The 24131-nt window shown below is 32.4% G+C and overlaps 4 protein-coding genes across 11 annotated transcripts; 3 read left to right on the top strand and 1 right to left on the bottom strand.

The window, feature by feature from the left end:
* Nucleotides 1-378: 378 nt before the first annotated feature.
* On the bottom strand, nucleotides 379-3679 carry LOC126675262 (uncharacterized). Of its 8 annotated transcripts, none has more exons than XR_007639714.2 (9): nucleotides 3413-3679; nucleotides 3161-3289; nucleotides 3023-3062; nucleotides 2826-2901; nucleotides 2538-2738; nucleotides 2081-2287; nucleotides 1319-1995; nucleotides 846-907; nucleotides 379-736 (listed from the first exon to the last, which is right to left on the bottom strand). XR_007639714.2 is itself a non-coding variant. In XM_056105184.1 (8 exons), exons 1-7 carry the CDS (start codon nucleotides 3453-3455, stop codon nucleotides 1648-1650), a joined length of 1044 nt encoding a protein of 347 aa, XP_055961159.1. In that variant the 5' UTR covers nucleotides 3456-3679; the 3' UTR covers nucleotides 379-1511; nucleotides 1608-1647. The 8 variants fall into 8 exon arrangements, 2 of the variants coding, with proteins under 2 accessions (XP_055961159.1, XP_050225832.1); XR_007639717.2 differs by having other exon boundaries at nucleotides 1456-1995; XR_008790361.1 differs by having other exon boundaries at nucleotides 379-907; nucleotides 1456-1511; nucleotides 1608-1995.
* A 1367-nt stretch (nucleotides 3680-5046) lies between these two features.
* LOC126671494 (peroxisomal membrane protein 11B) lies at nucleotides 5047-6007 on the top strand. Its single transcript, XM_050365264.2, has one exon. The coding sequence runs from the start codon at nucleotides 5200-5202 to the stop codon at nucleotides 5872-5874; it is 675 nt and encodes a 224-aa protein (XP_050221221.1). The 5' UTR covers nucleotides 5047-5199; the 3' UTR covers nucleotides 5875-6007.
* An 8895-nt stretch (nucleotides 6008-14902) lies between these two features.
* On the top strand, nucleotides 14903-17794 carry LOC126674712 (cell number regulator 6). The gene is made up of 4 exons (XM_050369200.2): nucleotides 14903-15222; nucleotides 15317-15431; nucleotides 16187-16452; nucleotides 17368-17794. Exons 1-4 carry the CDS (start codon nucleotides 15112-15114, stop codon nucleotides 17572-17574), a joined length of 699 nt encoding a protein of 232 aa, XP_050225157.1. The 5' UTR covers nucleotides 14903-15111; the 3' UTR covers nucleotides 17575-17794.
* A 604-nt stretch (nucleotides 17795-18398) lies between these two features.
* On the top strand, nucleotides 18399-19609 carry LOC126674713 (uncharacterized). Its single transcript, XM_050369201.2, has 2 exons — nucleotides 18399-19238; nucleotides 19303-19609. Exons 1-2 carry the CDS (start codon nucleotides 18951-18953, stop codon nucleotides 19498-19500), a joined length of 486 nt encoding a protein of 161 aa, XP_050225158.1. The 5' UTR covers nucleotides 18399-18950; the 3' UTR covers nucleotides 19501-19609.
* Nucleotides 19610-24131: the final 4522 nt, after the last annotated feature.

The raw sequence follows: 24131 nt of genomic DNA, 5'->3' as shown, positions 1-24131 counted from the left end.
CGTAGTTTTTAATAAAAACTCACTCGTTGTCCGAAGGGATTAGTTGAGGCAATGAAAACAATAATTCCGCTTCTCATTTTTCAGAGAGAAATTAGGATAACTTCAAAACAGCATAAATTAAGATTAAAGTATTGACAAATAAACTAATAGGGCAGGCAGATAGAGATTATTAGGTAGAAACGTCGTTCAGTTCTGACACATCGAAAAAATCCCGGCAAATTCCCTAATGATAGAACTAAACTTCTTCAAAGAAACTTGAATGACTGCACACTAGGTATTGTTGCAAGCTAGTAAATAGAAGCCTACCGAACTTTCACACCATCATTAAAAAGAACCGATTTTTTTTTGCAAAACCATTAAAACATTAACGAGATTGCATTCTCATGCTGATCATAAACTGTCAGCAAAATCATATATGCATATATTACGGCAACATAATCGTGCTACAATAGTGGACTAAGGCATTACATGCTTCCAAGCTCTGTATCTTTTGTTCTTTATTTCTTTATAGCTACTGTAACTCTCAATATAGCAAAATGTTTTACCAATCATATATTAATATCAGGACCCACTTATCAGCAGCATCTATGTCGCCCAAGTTCACCAGATTACTTGTCTTCCCTGCAAACTCGAATAGATAACAGACTATATGAAATGCATTTTAGAGTTACCTCCAGGTACCCCAATATTGTAAGCATAGGTTTTGCAATGCAGCGTAACCTTGTGTCCCAGTCCACTGAAGTAGATTTTAAATCAACCGTGAATTATACATTATTAAAGCAGCTCCGCTTTTGCAGACACAACTACGAAGCTATGAAAATAGTTCTGCAGATAGAAGTAGTTACCTATAATGGTTTTTGAATTTTGACTCCAAATTACCCTAGTCTGTAAAAGAGGGGACCCAGTTCTGCATGAAAAGGAATAATGAAAATTTCATATCTATTGCCCTCCAAAACAAATGCCCGTTGGCCTTAACAACAGCCTATGTACACAGCCTGTGCACCGTCTTACTGATTCATGTCCAATTATGATTTCATGAAGGCGGAAAAGGAATGAGAAGTCCGCAGAAATTGTCAACATAATAACATGCTACACTCAGATCATATTAATTTTATGAAGAACATGCATGATGACCCTGCAAAACCATTTTCATTTATAAGGGTCGATCACAATAGGTTTTAGCATTTCTTCCTTGTTTTATAGGAGGCAGTGTATGCATGCACACACAATTACATCACAACATGAACCGAGAAAATCAAATCTATGATAAGCAAGGATATTGAAACTGGCCACGATGGAAACAAGATTTATGTGTTACCTCGAAAATGAGACATATATGATATAATCATCATCTCTATCGGCAGCAGTGTTCCATAGACAATGGCGTAAAAGAAATTCAGTTCAGCCAAAGCCTAAAATCAAGATAAAAATACAACAATATCAAGTTATACCTACCTCAACCATTTTGTCCTCTATAACATTGATGAAAGGAAGGTATTGTCTCAACAAAGCTGTGAGATAGCAAGAAAAAACTTTACCCACAATGCTGACTGAACTCAAGACTCCAGAAACACATGCTAAATAACTTCAAGATTCAAAAAGTCTACCTCATGTTCTTAATAGCTTGGTATCTATCTACACACCCGTTTAGTATGGATGAATAGGACTTCTAGAGGATCTCTTGTGACCTTGTCTGACAGGGGATCTTGACCTACTCCGCTCACGATACCTATCCCTGCCACTATCTCTTCCATTTCGTGACCTCCAATCCATCCTTCTTCCTCCATCACCACCACCTCTACCATTCCACTCTCGTGACCTTTCACGATCATGATAGCGGTCTCTCTCCCTGTCTCGATCCCTCTCATGAGATCGGTCCCTATCATAAGAACCACTCCTCCGCGTCTCGTTTTCCTTATCTTTTTGCTTCCTCCGCTCTTCAGCTTCTTTCTCCCTAGCCAGTCTCTCCTCTTCCTTTGCTTTCTCTCTAGCTTCCTGTAAATGGCATCCGCATATCTTTGTTAAGGAAAAACAAACATATAATTCCAGTTCGTAATTAATTAATGGATATGCAACTCACTTTGTGCTCTGTGATGAAATCTCGAACCATGCCATAACCTATATGCTGCTTTCCAGCAACATGAGACTGAGTTCTCTCTGCAGCATCATTTGCTACAAGAAAAGAACCACAAATCTCACACAAGGCCATCTTTTTTTCCTGGGGAAGCACCAGTACTTTGTCATTCTGGGTTTGAATCAGGATCTTTTCAATGTTGAGTTCATCCACCTATATAAATAAGTGCTCAAAAGGATCAGAGTTTATTCCATCGTGGTTAGGCAAATGACAACTGTCTTAGCACGATAACAACAATTAAGGCATACAAAAAAAAAATTCTTTGCAGTGTTACTCCTAAAGAGTGAACTCTAAACAGATTAAATTGGTCGAATTTCTTTTTGGTTTACAAGGTTTTGTTCATTCCACTACAAAGAGGATAATATACAATAGGTACTGGAAGATACAGATAAGATAACATCACCTTTTTCATAAGAGCTTGAGCTTCATCAACCTTTCCAGCTTCACCAAGGGACTCCACTTGCCCAAGAAGATTCTTTATTTTCTCCTCCACCACGGATAGCTGTTCCGACTTTTCACCAGACAATGGAGGAGGTGGTATCGGTTCTTCCCCTTGAGCTAGCCGTTCTCGTCCACGTCTAACTCTTCTATCTAAATCCATGACCTGGAATAAGAAAACAGGAATTATACTAAGAGTGATGCACAGATCATCAGCAAACAAGGAAGCAAAACATAACAGCATACAACCTACCAGTTTCTCACAACGCTGAGCAAGTTCAGATTCAAATTTGGATTGATACCTATCGCGCCTCGGAGACTTCTCAAAGCTAAAGTCAGATAAATAGTAAAACAAACATTAAACTAAGAATAAAACAATCATAAGTATAAAACTAAAATAAAACAGAGCTCTTTAACGCAATGTGGGCATAATAGCAGTAAAGACCACACCTTTCCTTTAACTTAGGATCATGAATTCTATCACACGGCCCTGAAACAGAAAGAGCACGAGAACATAAGTACGAATTAACAAATTAAAACCCTTCAAACTCATTAAACAAAATATATAAATATAACTGGACAACGTACCGAGATCACTTTTGGTATTGACAAAGAGGTCATGAGGACAAAATCTAGCCATATAATATGGACAAACCTCTCTCGAATCCCACGTTATTTCCTTGTAATCTTTTCTCTGTTCATCCGTTAAATTACGATCTAATAATAAATTCACCATTCCAAAATCAGTAATTGATTTTACCAATAATAAAAATCAACCACAAATTTCAAAAATTAAATTATATGAAGATTGCAGCTTTATTTCTACAAAATTAAATTTACCTGCTCCCATTAGCTCGTCAAGCATAGCTCGTTGCAAGTCCATGGCTGAGAACGAAATCTACCACAACCGTTACTATCGGAATTGATGAGATGGGAATTAAAGGGGGTAAGGGTTTTTGTGAAAATATGGGAGGTTTTAAATTAATTTAAGAGAGAAAAATTCGATTAGGGTTTGGACATGGGAATTTTTGTACGACTGTATTGTTTATCTTGGGCTCGCGAGGACACACGGTATCCTGAGCTTTATCAGTTTAGCTACACACACTTCATTGCGTAAGGATTTCCAATCCTCTAATTTTTAAAACATTTTATATTTCAATTAAAAATTATAAATTTATATTAAAGTTTAATTATTAAATTTTAAAACATTCAAATTAAATATATACATGTTTCTCTTACTTTTTCTGGATGAAAATCCACTCAAATCCACTTAAACATGAGAGATTAATTTTGATAAATTTGTATTATTTATTATAAACAAAAAATCTAGATAAATATAATTAAATTTAGACTTTTTTTTGTACTTTTCCTATTAGAAAATTTTCAGACACTTTAATTTTTTTATCGATGTTTAAATTTTATTTTTTTAGTTTTATTTATTCTTTTATTTTTGCAATTAATTCTATTGTTCAGTTTAATTTAATTTTGAATTTCTTATTTAAATTAATTTACTTTGTACTTTATTGTTTATAGTATATCAACATAATCTATCAACATATTCCTTTTTAATGAGCCAATTGATAGATTTTAACTAGTATTTTTTAGTTTAAAACGTATTTGATTTTAAATACTATTGCATTTTTAACAATTGGATCCTTGTTTTAAAAGACGTCCACATTGAACTTCTATATTATAATTTTATCCAAATTAAGTCATTTGGTTTACTTTTGTATATATAAAAACAATGAGTTTATCTCTAACGAAAATGGACCAAAAATTTAAAGTAATTCCAATTAATAAAAACTCAATCTTTAAAAATATGGTATATGTGTTGTCCCTTTTTTTTTTGTTAGTATGATAAATTGACAACTTTATTATTGTAATATCTTATGTCCATGTGAGAGAGTACTACACCATTTGATTCCATCATTTGTATGCTTTTGAGCAGCTGAATTAGAACATATGAAACTTTCAATCCTTTGGAGAAAAAAAAATTAAAACATTGACATTTAACTTTTTTAAAAATGTAATTTTACTGTATTATTCTTTCATTTGTATATAAAACACGATATTTATTTGTTAGTGATTTCATTTATATAAATAAATTGATATTTAATTTAATGACGTACATCTATATCTAATTATAAATCGGGTTTGAGCGAATTCGGATAAAATCCAACCGAATTTGATGTGAATTCGGCTCCAACTTAATATTTATTATCCAAATCCGGTACATAACCTATATTTATTCGCGCTCGGATTGGATTTATCAAGTTTATAAGAATTTTCAATTAAAAATTTAAATTAAACTTCACGCGTAAAAAAATAAATCCAATACGAGTTTAGAATAGATCGAGCCAGATTGGATTGGGCCGATACCCGGCCCAATGAGTATCATTACTTGGGCCTAATCAATTTTATGAAGGCCTACATTCTGCAAACAAAACTAGCAAAAATATGGCAATCATAAGGAAGAAAACAAACAAGGTCCAACCACACATTCATCCCATACAACTATATCCCAAGCAACGAACCATCATTGGTTCTCAATCTTTACAACTCCACAAACTAAACCCAAGCTCAACTCTTCTTCATCACCAAACACCAATTATTATTACAGTTCCACCATGAACGACACAGTCGACAAGCTAGTAGTATTCTTAGCAAAAAGAGACGGCATAGACAAGCTTGTCAAAACATTCCAATACGTATCCAAACTTGTCAACTGGCAAGCCGAAACTTCCCATCCAAAACTCGCTCAAAGCTTCAAACAATGGGAAGTAGCGTCAGGACTTAGCCGAAAAGCCTTCAGGACCGGCAGGTTTCTCACAGGATTCAATGCTTTACGACGAAATCCAGGCTCCTCCGCAACTTTAAAGCGTTTGGCTGTTTTCGCTAACGCGGGGGAAATGGTTTACTTCTTTTTCGACCATTTTCTCTGGCTATCAAGAATCGGAACTTTGGACGCTAAGCTGGCGAAGAAGATGAGCTTCATTTCAGCGTTTGGTGAGTCTGTTGGTTATATATTTTTTGTTATATCTGATTTTATTATGATAAGAGAGGGACTAAGGAAACAAAGGAATCTGATTGTTGGTTCAAAAGAAGAAGAAGTTGAAGAAAATATAAAGAAGATTAGAGAAGATAGAGTGATGAGGTTAATGGGAGTATCAGCTAATATTGCAGACTTGATTATTGCCATTGCAGAGATTGAACCCAACCGAATCTGTAACCATACGGTTACTCTGGGGATTTGTGGTTTGGTTTCTGCTTGGGCTGGTTGGTATAGAAACTGGCCCTCATAATCACAGTATTCTCAGGAACTAATTCTCTCGCTTTTTTTTACATTGATAAAACATTATGTATTCAAGTTCTGTTATTTCTGTGCTATAAACGAATTATTCAATGAACATATAAATAGTATTTTAAAATGGTTAATCTATCTCGTATAAAATCTATAATTAGGTACCAATTCTGCGGCGGCAGCCAGAAATATATCTGAAGAGGGGTAATCGATCAATGTTAACAAAAAAAAGGGAAGAAATATAATGAAGCTGGCCTCTGATTTTTTTTTTAAATATCATTATATCGACAATTCGAGAACTCAAAATTTCTTGCTAATAGGGTTGTGAACAAACCAAACTATTCATGAATTGCTCGATAGAAACTTATTCATGATCGTCCATATCGTAAACAAATCGGAATTGAAATTAATTGTAAGTTCATTTATCTGAACGAACCAAATAAGAGTTAAGTGGTGTTCAACTTGTTATGTGTACGAACAATTCGTATATGAACTTGTTAACTAATTCGTATATGAACTTGTTAACTATTCGTGAGCGTACTAGTATATAAGCTCAATCAGTTCGTGAACTTATTTTTATAAGAGAAAATTAAAGGGTTCGATAACATATTCACTCATATAGAAGTTCACTAAAAAAATTTACAAACTAACTCGAGTATATAAAAAATTAATTCATTGAAACTATGCTAGTTTTGATAAAAAAAATTGCATGGAATCCAAAAAGTTGCTCTTATAATTTCAGAAGACACTAACCAACAGACTCACTTATAATTTCATAAGACATTCAATAGCTCAGGACTATTCAGAAGACAAACATGACAATGCATACTCTTAATGGCCCTCCCTTGAACTGAAAAACTCACTCCGATAATACGATAACTTGCGGCTGTCGAGGCTGATCAACATTCCTCTCCGGTCACATTACGGGCACTATCGTTGGTCCTGGTTTCTTTTTCCTTCAATATCAGTTGGGTTTTGATTTCGACTCCGATTCCGATTCCGATTTCGAATTATAAATAGATTGAAACATTGCAATACAAATAGAATTAGCAGTAGCACCAAAACCACGTAAAGTAGTTTCAGAAAATAAGGCGGATGTAGAAGAACAGAAAGCGGCGACAAATGTTGAAGATGAGAAGGCGGCGGCGATAAGAGCAAAGTGTTTAATGGAGGCTGAGATTGTTGATAATTGAAAGACATAATTTGAGCCTGTTTTGTTTTTTAAAAAGATTGAGTTTGTTTTTATAATGAAAAAAAAAAAAGGATGTTAAAATTTTAGTCAAACACAAATCCATTGTTTTTTTTATGGCTTATTCCCTTAAAAATACCAAACCTTTACGGGATGTGTCAAATTTAGCCAAATCTTTAAAAACCACCATATTTAGCCAAATCTTACGTTTTCCGTTCCAATTTTAGCCAGTGGCGAATCAAACCGTAATTGCCCTCCGCGTGGCAGCTCTGTCAGCACTGACTTATCAAAACTACGCCGTATTGATGATGACATGGCCCAATTTTGAATTACTAACCAAACTCGGTTTAAACCGCGAGCAACCAGACCAAATCATCAACCAACCTAACCCAAGTAATGAAACGCAGCGTTTTTGTTCAAAATGCAGAAGGTGAAAACGCTGCGTTTCATTTTTTTCCCCTGAAACTCAATTTCATTTTCCCCCTTCGACATTTTTCATCTTCTCAAGGTCATCTTCTCTAACCTAAAGAAACTCAGAAAGAAAGAACAAACCCTAATGTCGAAGAAAAAACAAACCCTAATTTCAATTTCTGAATAATTTCTCCCTCGTTTCTGCACACATCGATGGCGACTGGAAGTTCTCAAGGACTAATTCTGGGGATTTGTGGTTTGGTTTCTGCTTGGGCTGGTTGGTATAGAAACTGGCCCTCATAATCACAGTATTCTCAAGGACTAATTCTCTCTCTTTTTTTACAATGATAAAATATTATGTATTCAAGTTCTGTTATTTCTATGCTATAAACGAATTATTCAATGAACATATAAATAGTATATTAAAATAGTTAATCTATCTCGAATAAAATCTATAATTAGGTACCAATTCTGCGCCCGTAGCCAGAAATATATCTGAAGAGGGGTAATCGATCAATGTTAACACAAAAGGGAAGAAATATAATGAAGTTGGCCTCTGATTTTTATTTTTTTTTAAATATCATTATATCAACAATTCGAGAACTCAAAATTTCTTGCTAATAGGGTTGTGAACAAACCAAACTATTCACGAATTGCTCGATAAAAACTTATTCATGATCGTCCATACTTTAAACGAATTGGATTTGAAATTAATTGTAAGTTTATTTATCTGAACGAACCGAATAAGAGTTAAGTGGTGTTCAACTTGTCATGTGTACGAACAATTCGTATATGAACTTGTTAACTATTCGTGAGCATACACTACTAAAAAACAGTCATTTAGCGACGGATTTTTCCGTCGCTAAATGACCAAAATCCGTCGCTAAACACGTTTAGCGACGGATTTGCGACGGAAACAGTTCGTCGCAACCTTTTTGGTCGCAACGTTTGATAACGACGGGAAAAAAATTTTGCGACGGATTTTGGTCTCCGTTTTAGCGACGGAATTTTAAATCCGTCGCTAATTAGCGACGGATTTAGCGACGGATTTAAATCCGTCACTAATTTTAAAAAAAAAGATTAAAAATTTAAAAATTACATCGTAAAATAAATTTTTTATTTAATCAATCCCTCATCCGCGCCCTCCGTCACTCACCCACCAGAGTTAAATCAACCACCCGCATCCACCTGTCAATTTTCGCTAACTTCCCAGTAGGTCACCCATCCTTCCATTGCTCCCACTCAAGACTCTTTAACCTTGTAGTTCTCCCGCGCACAACTCCATCTTAACCAGCTCATATTCATGTTATATATTTATGTATATTATACTTAAATGTTAACTAAAAACAACAAATATTTATTTTCGTAATTTAAACCCGCATTTTAAGATAATTTTTTTATAATTAATAATTTTATTAAAATATTTATATACTTTAAATAAATAAATAATATATAATTATTATTTCATAAATAATATTTAATTATTATTTTATAAATAAAAACGTTATATTATAATAATATAAATTTAATTAAAAAATTAATAATTATTTTTTATTAAATACTATCCTAAATGATATTAGATGCCTTTTAATTTTTTTTGACATTGAAAATTAGCGACGGATTTGAAATCCGTCACTAAATTCCGTCGCAGAAGGCATAATTTAGCGACGGATTTTAAAATCCGTCGCTAATTGCGAAAAATAAAAGGCGGGAGTATTCCCGCCAGTAATTAGCGACGGATTTTAAAATCCGTCGCTAAATTTTATCAAAACAATTGGCGGGACTACTCCCGCCAACATTAGCGACGGAAAATCCGTCGCTAAAATTTAATGTGGTGTTTAGCGACGGATTTTAGATCCGTCGCTAAATCCGTCGCTAATCGAAAAAATAGCGACGGATTTTAGATCCGTCACTAAAATCCGTCGCTAAAACGCTGTTTTCTAGTAGTGATACTAGTATATAAACTCAATCAGGTCGTGAAATTATTTTTATAAGAGAAAATTAAAGAGTTCGCTAACATACTCACTCATATAGACGTTCAATAAAAAAATTTACAAACTAACTCGAGTATATAAAAAATTAATTTATTGAAACTACGCTAGTTTTGATAAAAAAAAAGAATTACATGGAATCCAAAAAGTTGCTCTTATAATTTCAGAAGACACTAACCAGCAGACTCACTTTTTTTTTTTGAATTCATCAAATTTCATTAAATCGAATATGAAACAGTTACATTTGTAAGAAATTCGGGATAATTCGAAAACGAAACCCGATGACCTGACATGGAACAGACAACATGCTGTCTGATTCGCAGATCTTACTTACGAAAACAAAAATTAATTATTAACTGTTTCGCTAATTAAGTGCAATCTTCAATCAATCTTCGATCAAACTTCATCCATCACCCATCATCTGCAAACTCACATCATCCGGTTCAACCACCACTTGATAACTCCTTCATAAAAAAAGAGACAGCAAACCTTCCACAGAGGAAGGACAACAAACCTTTCACAAAGAAAGGACAAAATAAAACATTCAGAAAAAAAAACAAAACAATGAAAAATAAATAAACCTAATATAGCTCATAAACGATTTCATTTTGTTGTTGATGATTTTCAATTTATCTCCGCTTCTTGATAATTGAATTGTGCTTCGTTGATAAATCTTAATCTATCAAGAAAAAATGGAAAAGAATTGGCTATTTATTATATCTATGAAATTAAATTAACATATGTAAAGGGATGGCTACCGTCAATAGCAAAATCAAACCATTGACGGCTGCCGGAGAAGAAACAACAAAAAAACTCTAGACGGCTAGGGTTTGCTTTGAGAGAAAAGAGAGGTTTAGGGTTTTAAATTTTATAGTTGGAGTTCTTGTTTTTACCAGCAGACTCACTTATAATTTCATAAGACACTCAATAGCTCAGGACTATTCAGAAGACAAACATGACAATGCATACTCTTAATGGCCCTCCCTTGAACTGAAAAACTCACTCCGATAATACGATAACTTGCGGCTGTCGAGGCTGATCAACATTCCTCTCCGGTCACATTATGATCGTTGGTCCTAGTTTCTTTTCCTTCAATATCAGTTGGGTTTTGATTTCGACTCCGATTCCGATTCCGATTTCGAATTATAAATAGATTGAAACATTGCAATACAAATAGAATTAGCAGTAGCACCAAAACCACGTAAAGTAGTTTCAGAAAATAAGGTGGATGTAGAAGAAGAGAAAGCGGCGACAAATGTTGAAGATGAGAAGGCGGCGGCGATAAGAGCAAAGTGTTTAATGGAGGCTGAGATTGTTGATAATTGAAAGACATAATTTGAACCTGTTTTGTTTTTATAAAACAGCGATGTTAAAATTTTAGTCAAACACAAATCCATTGTTTTTTACTAGAGGGAAGAGCGTTTTTAGGAGGAATCGAACCCACGACCTAATAGTAGATATATAGGCAGTAACAAATTATTTATCTCATATATATATATCTGATTTTGTCTTTGCTATTTTAATGGCTATAAATAGAGTGATAGCATGATACACATGTTAGTTTTAGAAAGAAGATTAATAGATGAAGAAATTACTTTAAGACGTTTTATTTAAATAAAAAATAGATGGAAATTACTCATTATAGTCAGTAGGAGGTCAATATAGTCCAATGGTATACATAGGAGTACTCACTGAAATAAAAAAAAATCGATTAAATCGAATTGATAGATTCAATCGATCAATTTTGATTAATTTTTTTTTATGAATTTGATTAATTACGTCAGTTTGTTTTGAGTAATCAAATATTAGATTTGATTATGGTACATTTTAAAAAAAAAAAACTATATTATATAAACTAATCAAATATTTATTTAATTTTATTTATTATAGTTTATTATTTTAGAAGAATTAATTCGATTAATTCACAAGCATAATAAATGTCCATTTATTTGAATTTATGTAAATATTAAATGTTTCTAATCCACTTGTACACTTAAAAAGTTAAAATAATATTATTTTACTCATTCGTTCTCAAATTGATCCGGAGCTTATGACAAAAACAATTATTAAGAGCTTTATTTTTTTTTAAAAAAAAATCATTTATAAAATAGTTCTTAATCACCAAAAAACCCTCGCCTTTTAGCCCTTTTCAATTGCACCATGACGTTGCAATTTTGTCAGTTGCACTCTAATTCGCCCCTTTGGATTTCAATTCCACCTTCAAAATCAAATTGGACTTTTTTCACTCGGGAAATATTCATAAAAACCCTTATAAAGTACTCGTTTGAACTCTTTTCCACAAAAAGTTAAAAATGGATGACTTATTTTAACTTTTTTCAAATGAAAAAGAGATCAATTTAGTACTTGAGGGTGGAATTGAAAACCAAAGGTGTGAATTAGGGTGCAACTGACAAAATTGCAACGTCAGGGTGCATTTGAAAAGGGGCTAAAAGGTGAGGGTTTTTTTTGTGATTAAGCCTATAAAATATAATAGGATTGGGATTCCCTCAAGTTCATTTGAAATTGAGAGGGTCATGTTCACAATTTACACCGTTTATTGTAAAATGAATGATGTAAATTAATTTGATTAAAATTGTACTTTTTTAACTTATACCGTTTATTATAAAATAGGCGGTGTAGATCGTGAACATTGATCCCCTCGAGTTCAAAATAAACTTGAGAAAATCTAAATCCAACATAATACTATATTTAGTATTTAGTGGCGGAATTAAGATTATATTTTTGCCCGGACTATAATATATAACCATCTAATCCACCTTTAACATTATGTCAGTTTGTGACTTAACACCTCTAGTTGATTCAATTACCGTTTATTGATTCATAATATTGATTCAATTACCGTTTTTTTTGTTTGAAAAAATAATGTTATATGAACTAACCAAATATTTATGATTATTTTAACCAAAGTAATTCGATTAACTGACATGTATAATACATGATAATGTACTAGCATTTAAGGACCATACAAATATTAAAATTTTCCAATCCACTTGCATAGTAAAAAAAGTTAGATTCATAGTATTATATCACTTTCTCGTTTTGGAATTCTTACGCGGCTTAAGACAAACACGACTATTAAGAGATTTAGTTTTTTAAGATAAAATAAGCTCATGTATAAAATAAAATAATATTTTTGATAATTAATTCAATCATCTAAGAATATAGAACAAATGATCTTGGCCATTTTTTGATCACTAATATATTAAAACGATGAAAATAAGCTCCATACTACCAATAAAAAATGACGGTTTATACCTAGTGACAGTGTAATAAATTTTATACAATTTTATTTGACATAACCACATACTGTTTATTATTATTTTTTGTATTTTTTGCTCATAGAACATGTGTTTTTGTTATTTTAATTTATTTTAGTCAAACAACATAATTATTCAGCCTAATTATCATTTATCCCCTTTGATTTTCTATAAAATACCAGTGTCATTAATTTATTTATTAAATTCATCAAATATTACTTTGATTTATGTATAAATGTTATAGTAACGACATTGTGATTATTTATTATAATTAATACTATTGATAATTATTTTATTTTTACAATTTAAAGAGTTGACCTTTGAGGTTGGTTGGAACTTGGAACAATTCTCACTCTACGGCTCTGCCTATAAATATGTAGTATAAATGATACTCCCTCCGGTCCATAATATTTGTCGCATTTGACCATTTCACATAAATTAAAATAATAATAAATATGTCTTAATTTGTGTATAGTTTTACTAAATTGTCCATATTAAATATCACTTGTTTTATGTTTGACTAGTTTTTTAACCTTATAAAGTATTTATTGCTAGGGATAATTTTAGGAAAATAGCAATTAATGCTTTTTTGAAACTCTAATGTGACAAATATTATGGACCAAAAAAACTTCTCAAATGCGACAAATATTATGGACCGGAGGCAGTAATACTCAGGTGATCGGAAAATTTGATACACATTCAATAAGTAGAAGGTTAATTAGAAGAAATAAAAGCTCAGAAACTAAAACAGCATATTAAGAAAAATTGAGACACCAGTAGTCTAATTTTTCCTTCAAATAAAATGCTTTTCAAATGAAAAAATATAAAGAAATCACTAAAAACAAAAAAATAAAAAAAACCTTAAAACGCTGCGTATCGGCACTATTTCTTTTTCGATTAATACTGCGTATCGGCACTTAGGTTGTCGTTTGATGAACAAATTACAGATCGTGACCAAATTTCACCCCTATATTCCTATAATAGGACCGTAGAATATCACATACATAATTGAATTTGAATGCCCTACTAAACTTTAAATAGATGAAGAAACTAGAAAAAAATCACATGGATTTTTTATGAACTTAAAAAAAACTATTAATTACTTATTATAAAATCAAATAAACTTATTAAAAAAAATCTCTCGAAAAATATTAAAGCAAAAAAAGACTAAACGACTAAAATAAAATTCAAATCTTCGCCTGCAATAGCCCTCTAAACCGGAATATGAGGTTGAACAAAACACGACAATTAAGACAATGCATATCATCGTCTCTCTTCCCGATTCTTTAGTTGAAAAACTTACCCAAATAATACGATAACTTGCGGTTGTAGTGGCTGATCAACATTCCTCTCCGATCATACGGGCAATGGCTGTTGGTTCTGATTTTTTGGCTGTCCTTCTAAATCAATTGGGTTCCGATTTCGGTTTTGATTTTGATTTTGATTCCGGTTCCGATTTCGATTCTGATTTTGTTTTCGAATTAGAAATAGCTTCCAACATTGCAATATAATTGCAATTACCAGTAGCGCCAAAACCACATAAATTAGCTTTACAAAATAAGACGGAAGTTGAAGATAATAAGAGCATCTCCACTCTAGTGCTAAAATACCTCACAATACTATAATTTAGCATTTAGTATAAAAAGCACATCTCCATTGCACTTCTATTTCATGTGCTAAATTTAGCATATGCTAAACTTTGTGCCAAATTTGTTAGAAAGTTTAGCATATGCTAAATTTTATTATATGTAAATTATTTACAGATTTGCCATCAATAATGATAATCACTTATAAAACTATAAATTTAGCATTTAGTTTAGCATTTTGCAATGGAGCAAATTTTAATAATATGTGCTATATGTAGCATTTTATCTTATTTTATGCTAAAAATAGCATAAAAAATACAACATGCAATGGAGATGCTCTAAGACCGCGACAATAAAGGCAAAGGAGACTGAGATGGTTGATAATTGAAAGACATAATTTGAATCTGCTATATTTTTTTTTTTCAAAAGATCAAGTTTCTATTTATAATGTAAAATTTTGAAGAAAAAAACAATGAGATTACTAGATATTCACGTAGCAAAAAAATCAAAACAGAAAGCCTTAAAACGCTGCGTATCGCTACTTGGATTGTCGTGTGAGCAAATTACAAAGACTGCAGCTAAATGCTAACAGTAGACCAGGGGTAGTTGGAGTTGACTTTATAATTTTCTTCGCTTATAAATGTCAGGGATCCAGATCGTCGCCGAATTTCAGCCCTATCTTCCTTTAAAACGACCGTAAAATCTCACACAGAATCGTCGCCAGTTTTCTCGCCGAAGAATTTGCTTCAAATTCAGTTTAATTTAGGGTTTTAGAGATCGAACATGATGGCGGAAGCTAGTGCGCACTCGCGATATGTGAAATTGACTAAAGAACAAACTGCCGTCGAGGATATTAAGCCCGGTGAGCTCAATCAGCCCATCGATGTTCCTCAGGTTTTTCCGAATCTCCCGATCTTATGGCTGAAATGTTTTTGATTTGAAGTTACATTTGAGTTTGATGTTTTTTATGTGATGTGTGTTTTGGCAGTTGAATGTGAGGAAGTGCAATGAATGTGGACAGGCTTTGCCGGAAAATTTTGAGCCTCCTTCGGATGAGCCGTGGTCTACTGGAATTTTTGGCTGTACTGAAGATACTGAAAGTTGTATGTTCATATTCACAGATTTTGATTTTTTTGTTCTTTTTGAAATTACTTTGTGGTTGTATAGCTATTTCTCTACAAAGTTATACCTTAATCGGCGTATTTACTTTGTTTTGCTATATGTGACACACATGAGAATTTGGAGTATTGATAGACCATGGGAGAAGGGAAATTTTGAAATGTTTCTCTTGGCTTGGCATTGTTACCTTAAGTCCATGGCCGATCAATCTTTGTGTATTATAAAGGTTACTTATAGATTTGAGATAGTAATAGACAACAAAGCTGGAATGCGAGTGAGATGTCGCTGAAGGCCAAACACTCATCCTAACATTTTTCCTGTTTACGCATGTTTAGTTGTTGGATTGGAGTTTCTGAAGGAATTGAAACATTTATGTGAATGCTAATCTTCGATAACTTGAGGTGTTTAGTTTTTGGTAAATTTCGTGTCTGTTTATATATTAGTCTAAATTGCATGATCTTCCCTGTTTAGATTTTCATTAGTTATGTTTTGTCAATTTTATATCTGCTGCAGATTGGGATGTAGATGTAAGATTAGAATCAACATTTCATTAATTAATTAGGTTATGGAAAGTGGCTAAATTCGACTCTTCTGTTTCTCAATAAAGTGGATGATTTCCTACAATTATCTTTTAATGCGATTTTCTCTTCTTTGTTCTTTCGACAAGTTCATCTCCATATTCAACATTCTACGCTAAAATTTGCTTTAGATTCTAATTTTCTCTTCTATTGCTATGCAGGTTGGACGGGACTATTTTGCCCCTGTGTGCTCTTCGGGAGAAATATTGAAAGCCTGAGAGATGATACTCCTTGGACTACACCTTGCATTTGCCATGCTGTTTGTATTGAAGGTGGAATGGCACTTGCGGCAGCAACAGCAATTATACACGGTTTTGACCCAAGGTCATCATTTTTACTATGTGAGGGTTTACTTTTTGCTTGGTGGATGTGTGGTATATATACCGGCCTTGTTCGGCAATCATTACAGAGGAAATATCACCTCAAGGTAATTATATAGCATTCTTCTATCCTCATCTTTTAAATGTTTGTGGGATGGCAGTGTGCCATTTCTAGATCATTGATGCCATTTGTGATGAGTGCTCTGTGCTTTCCTGGATATATTATAGAAGTATTAAGTTATTTAGGAGTTCTTAAACGTGTACAGTTTGAGGGTTGATCTAGATATCTTATAGAAGTATTTAGTAGTTTAGGAGCTCTTAAATGTGTAAGGTTTGGACTGTTTGGTGGGTTGACCTGGAAATATTGTAGAAGTATTTAGTAATTTAGAAGCTCTTAAATGTTTGAGGTTTAGTGGGTTGAGGAAAGGGAGAGCTTTTAATGTTAGAGCTGAGCATCTTAATGATTTTCCATGCATACACATCCATAAACCTTAGTTTGCAGACACAACCCAAGTATGCTAGTGGGAGAGGAAGAGTGTGCAAAGTGGTGATTCTTGTTCCAATTATTTATTGCAGTTATGCTAAATTGAATTCAAAGGAGATATTTCAGGCTCTTTAGATTACAATGGTATAATACAGATTTTACTTTACATCCTGCTGTAACTGATGATGGGTTGTGTTGTGAGTACTAGCATCATGTGACAAATTATTCTGATTGCTTTTGCCTCCGCAGTGCATGTTGGCTCTGTAGTTAAGCTTTGTCTAAATTCAATAACAATCACGAAACTGGTAATGGACCTTTTGGCATAGCTTATGTTGCATGTGATAGTTTTGTTTGCTATAGCATAAACGCATAGCTGTCAGTGTTCAGCTTTAGCTTGCTTCTGCACTGATTTGAGGTGATATCATTGGATCCTTAAGTTGGGTGCCCTCTTGAGAGCCAAAATAAATAACAACCTTTGGAGGATAGCTCAGTATGGAGTGTACAATTCACTGACTACTTGTTCTCTTGTGGGATGCAGAACTCACCATGTGATCCATGCCTGGTTCACTGCACCATGCATTGGTGTGCTTTGTGCCAGGAGCACCGGGAGATGAAAGGGCGCTTGTCCGATAACTTTGTCATGCCTATGACCATTGTCAATCCTCCCCCTGTTCAAGAGATGAGCTCCACAAATGAGAATCAAGATTCCGAAAAGGGCCCCAGCTTAGAGATGCAAGCTTTGTGAATCCACAGTAAGACAGGATGTTCATTAATAATTAAATTTTATATCCAAGATGATTTTTCTGTAGACTTATATCTTTATACTAGAAACTCTCAACTTTGCCTGGTGGTGATGCATTTTGTGCCTTTAAAGTTTCAATCATCAGAGCTTAAAATTGTAATACAAACAGCTTCTATTTCTTGCTTTGTTACGCACACAAAAATCCATTTTGTGTGCAACATCAGTTTCAGGTTTCTCCTTTTAATGGTGCCAAGTTTATAGTATACTATCAATGGGACCTGTTTTTCTTTCTGTGTCTACAGTGGCTCAGATTAGCACAGATGGTCTACTGGTAGGAGCTGCCATGCTTTCGTGAATCAACTGATGCTGTAAGTAGACAGGGGCAGGTTATGGCGGAGAGGTAGGTCCGCCAATGATAAATTGACAGATCAAATTATAGTAAAATCCATTTCCAAAGCTAAAAAGCTGAACCAAACCACTCTGCCCTGCAAATTACTACCCCAGCCACGTTCTATTATTTATTAAGGGATGGCCTTGCTTTTTGATGGCATAAATAAAAAAAAAAATTGATGCTTTTATCAAATTTAAACCTATTTTTAAGTATTTTAATTATAATTTGATTAAGAATATTGCTTTAATTATAATTCAATTTTTTAAATTGAATAAATTAAATAATTTTATTCCCTTGATAATAATTGCATGATGATTTATTAAAAATAAAATATTTTATTGAATAAAAATTAAAATATAAGAAATGTAATCATTCAATAGATGTCTTGTAAATAAAACCACATTTAGTTTATTTAGTTATAGTAATTTGAATATAATTAAAATAAAACATTTGAAATCAATTTATAATTAAAAAATGAAAAAAGAAATATAATTGATAAAAACAGTAAATAGTTAAATTTTTCTAAATATTCACTTGAAGGTAGTGATGTAAACAAACCGGGCTGCTCAATAGTGTTGTAAACGAACTTATCCTAAATGAACCGTATATGTATACGGCGTTCATATAAGGAACGGAAACATTTTGAATCGGCTGGGCTTGATTTATTTATGACCCTACTTGAAGGTCTAACCTGTAAGGCTAGGCTTTCTCTTGGTACGCAATTCTGTTACCGTACCAGAACGTATCTTTTAGCCTCTGCTATGCAAAATCTCTCTTTTTCTGTAATATTAAATTCCAGAACAGAAAACACCAAAAACGTTATTTCTCAATTGTCTCTTTCAAGAAACAGAATGAAATAAACAAATAGCCTCACTCGGTCAAACTTCAAACTTCAAACATATCTGCTACCCACCAAATCCCCTCGCTCAAATTTCTTCCGTCTCTCTCTTCGAAAAACACTTGGACTTGTTTCACCTCAATTTTTCAAATGGAGCCACCGCTTTCAGCGACTGAAATCAGGAGAATTAAACTGTCAAAAATGCAGCGTCCTCCACCACCACCAGGGCGCAAGTTAGCTGCGCCGTCCAAGGTTAAAGCACCTCCGTATGATCAAGCAAAGCTAGCCGCAATAGCTATGGATTTAAATATAAGACTCAGATCAGCTGAAATGCCCGGCGCTATGCAGGAGCGTGCTTTCCGGTGCACCAGAGCAATTCTTGACGCTAATCTCGATAACAAAGCGACTCCTACGCTCATTGCAATGCGTCTGAAGAAGGTAAAAATCAGTTAGATATCAAAAATGTGAATTTGTAGTGTAACCTAACAATTCAATTTGACAGGAGTTTGATGCAGTGTATGGACCGGCGTGGCACTGTATCGTCGGGAAGAGTTTTGGATCGTTTGTGACTCATTCAAGCGGTGGATTTGTGTATTTCTCGGTGGATAAGCTGTCGTTTCTTCTGTTTAAAACGGAGGTTAAGCCGGTGAAAAGGTCGCCTCGTCTTCCTCCTCTGCTCAAGCTTAATATTAATCAGTGATTCAACTTCTTGTTGTGTAATGTGAATTAGGGTTGCAATTTGATTCTAAATTGGAATGTTACGAATTTTGATAAATTATGGAATATACATAATGGAATTGGAATTGGAATTTGTATACTTTATTAGCAAAACCCATTAGGAGGCCTCATGTAAGCTCTTGCATTATTATTAGAGAAAATTAGGAAAAATACTCTCTTTTTAAAAATAATATGATTTTCTACCTCAATAAGGAAAAGATAGAAAAAATACCTCACTATTTTAATATATTTACTTTTTTACTCTAACACCTATTTATATTATAATTATACCTATTCATTATTATTATTTTACTCTAACTATATTATTAGGGATTTGTAAGTGACAACTGTCATTTTTTTTCCTTTTTTCTCTCTTTTTCTCTTTCTCTCTTTCCTCTCCATTGACTTTCTTCTTCTCTGTTCTTTTTTTCCGCCATTTTTTTCTTCATTTTCTTCTTCTTCTTCTTCTTCTTTATCTTTATTTCTTCTTTATCTTTATTTCTTCTTCATTTTTATTCTCTTCTTCTTCATCGTTAATTCATCGCTCCGTCGTTGTTCCGCCATCATCCCGCCGTCGCTCCGCCGTTTTTCATATTTGATTTTAGCGATTTTTCTCAACTCGTGGTGATTAATACGATTTCTTTTAACTTTCAGATCTACATAAATTACTCTTGAATTTTTCCAATTCTAAATCTAAAAATCTGTATTAAAAACGATTTTCTGCACAAAAAACGATTTTTGCAAAAAAAACAGCTTCTGATTATCATATGAGTATCATTACTGCATTATCATGTAAGTATCATAACACTGCAGAGAAAATTGATTTTTTACTAAAAAAACAGTGTCTGATTATCATATGAATAACACTGTATTAATATATCGTTATCATAACATTATATGATTATGATAAGGTTATGATAATAGAAATGTACGATAATGATAATAGTACAATAATGTTTTTATGATAATATAATGATAAGCTTATATAGTATGATAATATGATACTTACATGGAATTTTTTTTACAGAAATAGTGTCATATGATAATGTTTTATCATATGATAACGAGATGATAATATTTATGGTACATATATGATAATATCTATGATAATGTATGATAAAATAGTTTCTGATTATCATGTCGTTATCATAACACTGGAGTATGATAATTAGATGATAATGAATTATGGTAAGCTTATGATAACTGGATGATAACGTACGTGAAAATAGAATTACAAAAAGATTCATGACACCGGTATGATAACCAGATGATAATAAAATAATAAAGTTATGATAATAGTATGATAATATGATACCTATATGTAAACAAATCACATAAAAATTATGACAATGAGATGATAATGTAAAGATAATAGTATGATAATATGATATCTGTATGAAAAAAATAATTACAAAAAAATTATGATAACGAGATGATAATGTGAAGATAACAGTATGATAATATTATACATGTATGAAAAAAACAATTACAAAAAAATTATGATTATAAGATGATAAGGTGACGATAATAGTATGATAACATGACCTTATTATACTTCATTGTAATACTATTTTCTTCACATTATCATCTCGTTATCATATTTTTTATGTAATTTTTTTCTTATAGGTATCATATTATCATACTGTTATCATAATTTTATTATTATGTCGTTGTCATAACATTATCATTTAGGTACAATAATACATTATCATCCCGGTATCATATGATTATATTATGATTACGAGATGATAATACAGTGATAACAACATGATAATCAATTATTTTTGTAGAAAATCTTTCTTTATGCAGTGTTATGATAACATTATGATAATACAGTGATACTTATATGATAATCTGAGATTTTTTTTTTTTATAAAAAATCATTTTTTATGCAGTGTTATGATAATCATATGATAATCAGATGCTGTTTTTTTGCAGAAAATCGTTTTTTTCATCATAATATTGTTTTTTCATGCAGATTTTTAGATCTAAAATTGAAAAAAAAATCAAGAATAATTTATTTATATCTGAATGTTAAAAAATTGCAATAATCGCCATGAATTAAAGAAAAGTTCGCTAAAATAAAAAAAATGAAAGAACAGTGGAGCGACGGTGGAGCGATGAAGAAAGGGCGGCGGAGCGATGAAGGAACGATAGAGAAGAAAGAAAAAAATGGAGAAGAAAAGAAGAAATAAAAAAGAAGAAAAAATTGACGAAGAACAGAAGAAGAAGAAGAAGAAGAAGAAGAAGAAGAAGAAGAAGAAGAAGAAGAGAGAGAGGAGAGAGGAGAGAGGAGAGAGGAGAAAGAAAAAAAAAGAAAGAAATATAAAAATATGACAGTTGTCATATGGTTAGAGTAAAAAATCAATAAAAAGTAGGTATAATCATAATATAAACATGCTTTAGAGTAAAAAAATAAAAGTATTAGAATGATGAGGTATTTTCTCTATCTTTTCCTTATTGAGGTAGGAAATCAAATTACTTTAGAAAATAGAGTATTATCCTAATCTTCTCTTATTATTATTTTTACTTTCAGTCTTTCTATTTATCTAATTTTTGAGTTTGATGCCTTTTTATATTACTGGATAAAAAATAAATTATAAATAAAGAGACTGAAAAAAAAACTAAAATAAGGCATGAAAATTAGATAAATAGAAAGACTAGAAAACAAAGAAATAATATAGGCACCGTTTGGATTGACGGATTCTAAACGATGGATTCTAAACAATCCATGGATTTGGACAAAATCTATCGTTTGCCTAGAAAAAAAATTAATAGAATCCATGGATTTATAAATTCCCTCATTTTCTACAATCCATCATTTTTGAGGGTTTTGATTTCCCACCTACTAGGTGGGAAAGTCCAAATCCACCATTTTTTATAGATGATGGATTGTTATACTATTTATTATTTTCCATAAATAATATTAAAAATCCATTGATTTTATATTCAATCCAAACGATGGAATTTTAAAATCTATAGATTTAAATTTCATTGATATAAAATCCATCGATTTTGCTAAAATTCATGGATGTTAAAAACCCTCAATCCAAACGGTGCATCATGAATACAAATAGTATAAAATCCTATTTTAATTTCCAGGTTTATATGGTTTGGACCACATTAGATAGATGTTATTGTATTTGACCATGCTTACCTTAATTGTAAGGTACTCGTTTCGTTTATAGATTCGAAATCTACATTTAATTTCGCGACAAATTGGTTTCACATGGTATACACCAACCTTGGATAGAAGAAAATATGAAGGTTGTGACACTTTCTAAGCCACTGGCAGTTTGAATATTCTTCCATTAGAAAAGTTTAACAAATTAAGAGAATCTAATTGGATTTGGATGACTAGTTTAATTGTTGAGTGGGCTTGATTAAACACTTGTAGGAATAGAAGCATTGTGTGTGACTCTATCTGAAGTTTTTCTAGACTAGCTATGCCATGGTTGGGTTAATGACGTCGGGTCTAATTTGGGCGGGTACGAGCCAGATTTGAATGGGCTTGACATTTATAAATACAAGTCCAAGAGCACTGGCCCGGTTCAGATTTTTGCCCAAATTATTCCCATAAAAAAACATGTTCCCATTTAGTGCCCATTGCATGCAATTGCGGATTCCTAAAACCAATCCGCAATTCACAATTCCGAATTGGTGTTAATCGGGGTGATTAACACCAATCCGCAATTGTAAATTGCAGATTCGTGCCCCAGAGAATCAGGCCTTAGTCATCTGATTATAGTTAACCAGGTGATTAAGCCATGAATTCCAATTCACAGCTGTGAATTCATGAGAAAAGCACTAAGTGGGAATATCTTTTTTAAGGGGATTATTTGGGCAAAAATTCGGCCCGGTTCGGATTTATATTACATTCCAGTCCCGTCTTTTATGATAGTTTTTATTGATTCATATCAGATTTAGACGTGTTTTGTATTAAAAATTTACCAACTGTATAAGTTTATACTTGTCCATAAAAGTGGGCCTAATGCGAGTTCAGGCACGAGCAGAACTTATATAATAGTTTAGTATTTAAATTTGCCCAAGCGAATTGGGTTTGGGTGAGCCGGATACCAATGATTATATTTAGACCTCTTTAGATAAATACCAAAAAAAAAAAAATCTCAACAATAATATCTCAAAGTTTTTTTTAATACAATTTATATTTTTTTTTGCAAAAATGACTTTTGTTATTTTCAAAAATATTTTTTTTAATCTCAGAAATACGATTTTGGTTAGCTAGAGGTATACTAACACTATTGGTTAACCAACAAATAAAACTATTAGAAATTTAAACCTCCATTTTTATTAAACTAATTGAAAATTCTATTACAAACCCCTCTGCCTTCATCACCACAAGAGCAACCGTCAAATAAAACCCAAATCATATTTTTTTTGAATATAAAATTATTGATTAACCATTAGTTAACCATTTGTTAACCAACAGTGTACTAGAACACAAAGGTCATTGGTGTACATTTAGTACATCATTGGTTAAATAGCAACACAATAAAATTCAGCAACAATTAACTAACGATTTTATTAATAATATATTCAAAATAACATTTATTACAAGTTACCCAACGGTTTACCTAATATTAACCATTAGTT

This window comes from Mercurialis annua, linkage group LG3 (assembly GCF_937616625.2).
Source record: "Mercurialis annua linkage group LG3, ddMerAnnu1.2, whole genome shotgun sequence".
Classification (NCBI taxonomy): Eukaryota; Viridiplantae; Streptophyta; class Magnoliopsida; order Malpighiales; family Euphorbiaceae; genus Mercurialis; species Mercurialis annua.
The sequence above is the reverse complement of the archived record's forward strand: the minus strand, read 5'-3'. Positions and strand labels throughout refer to the sequence as shown.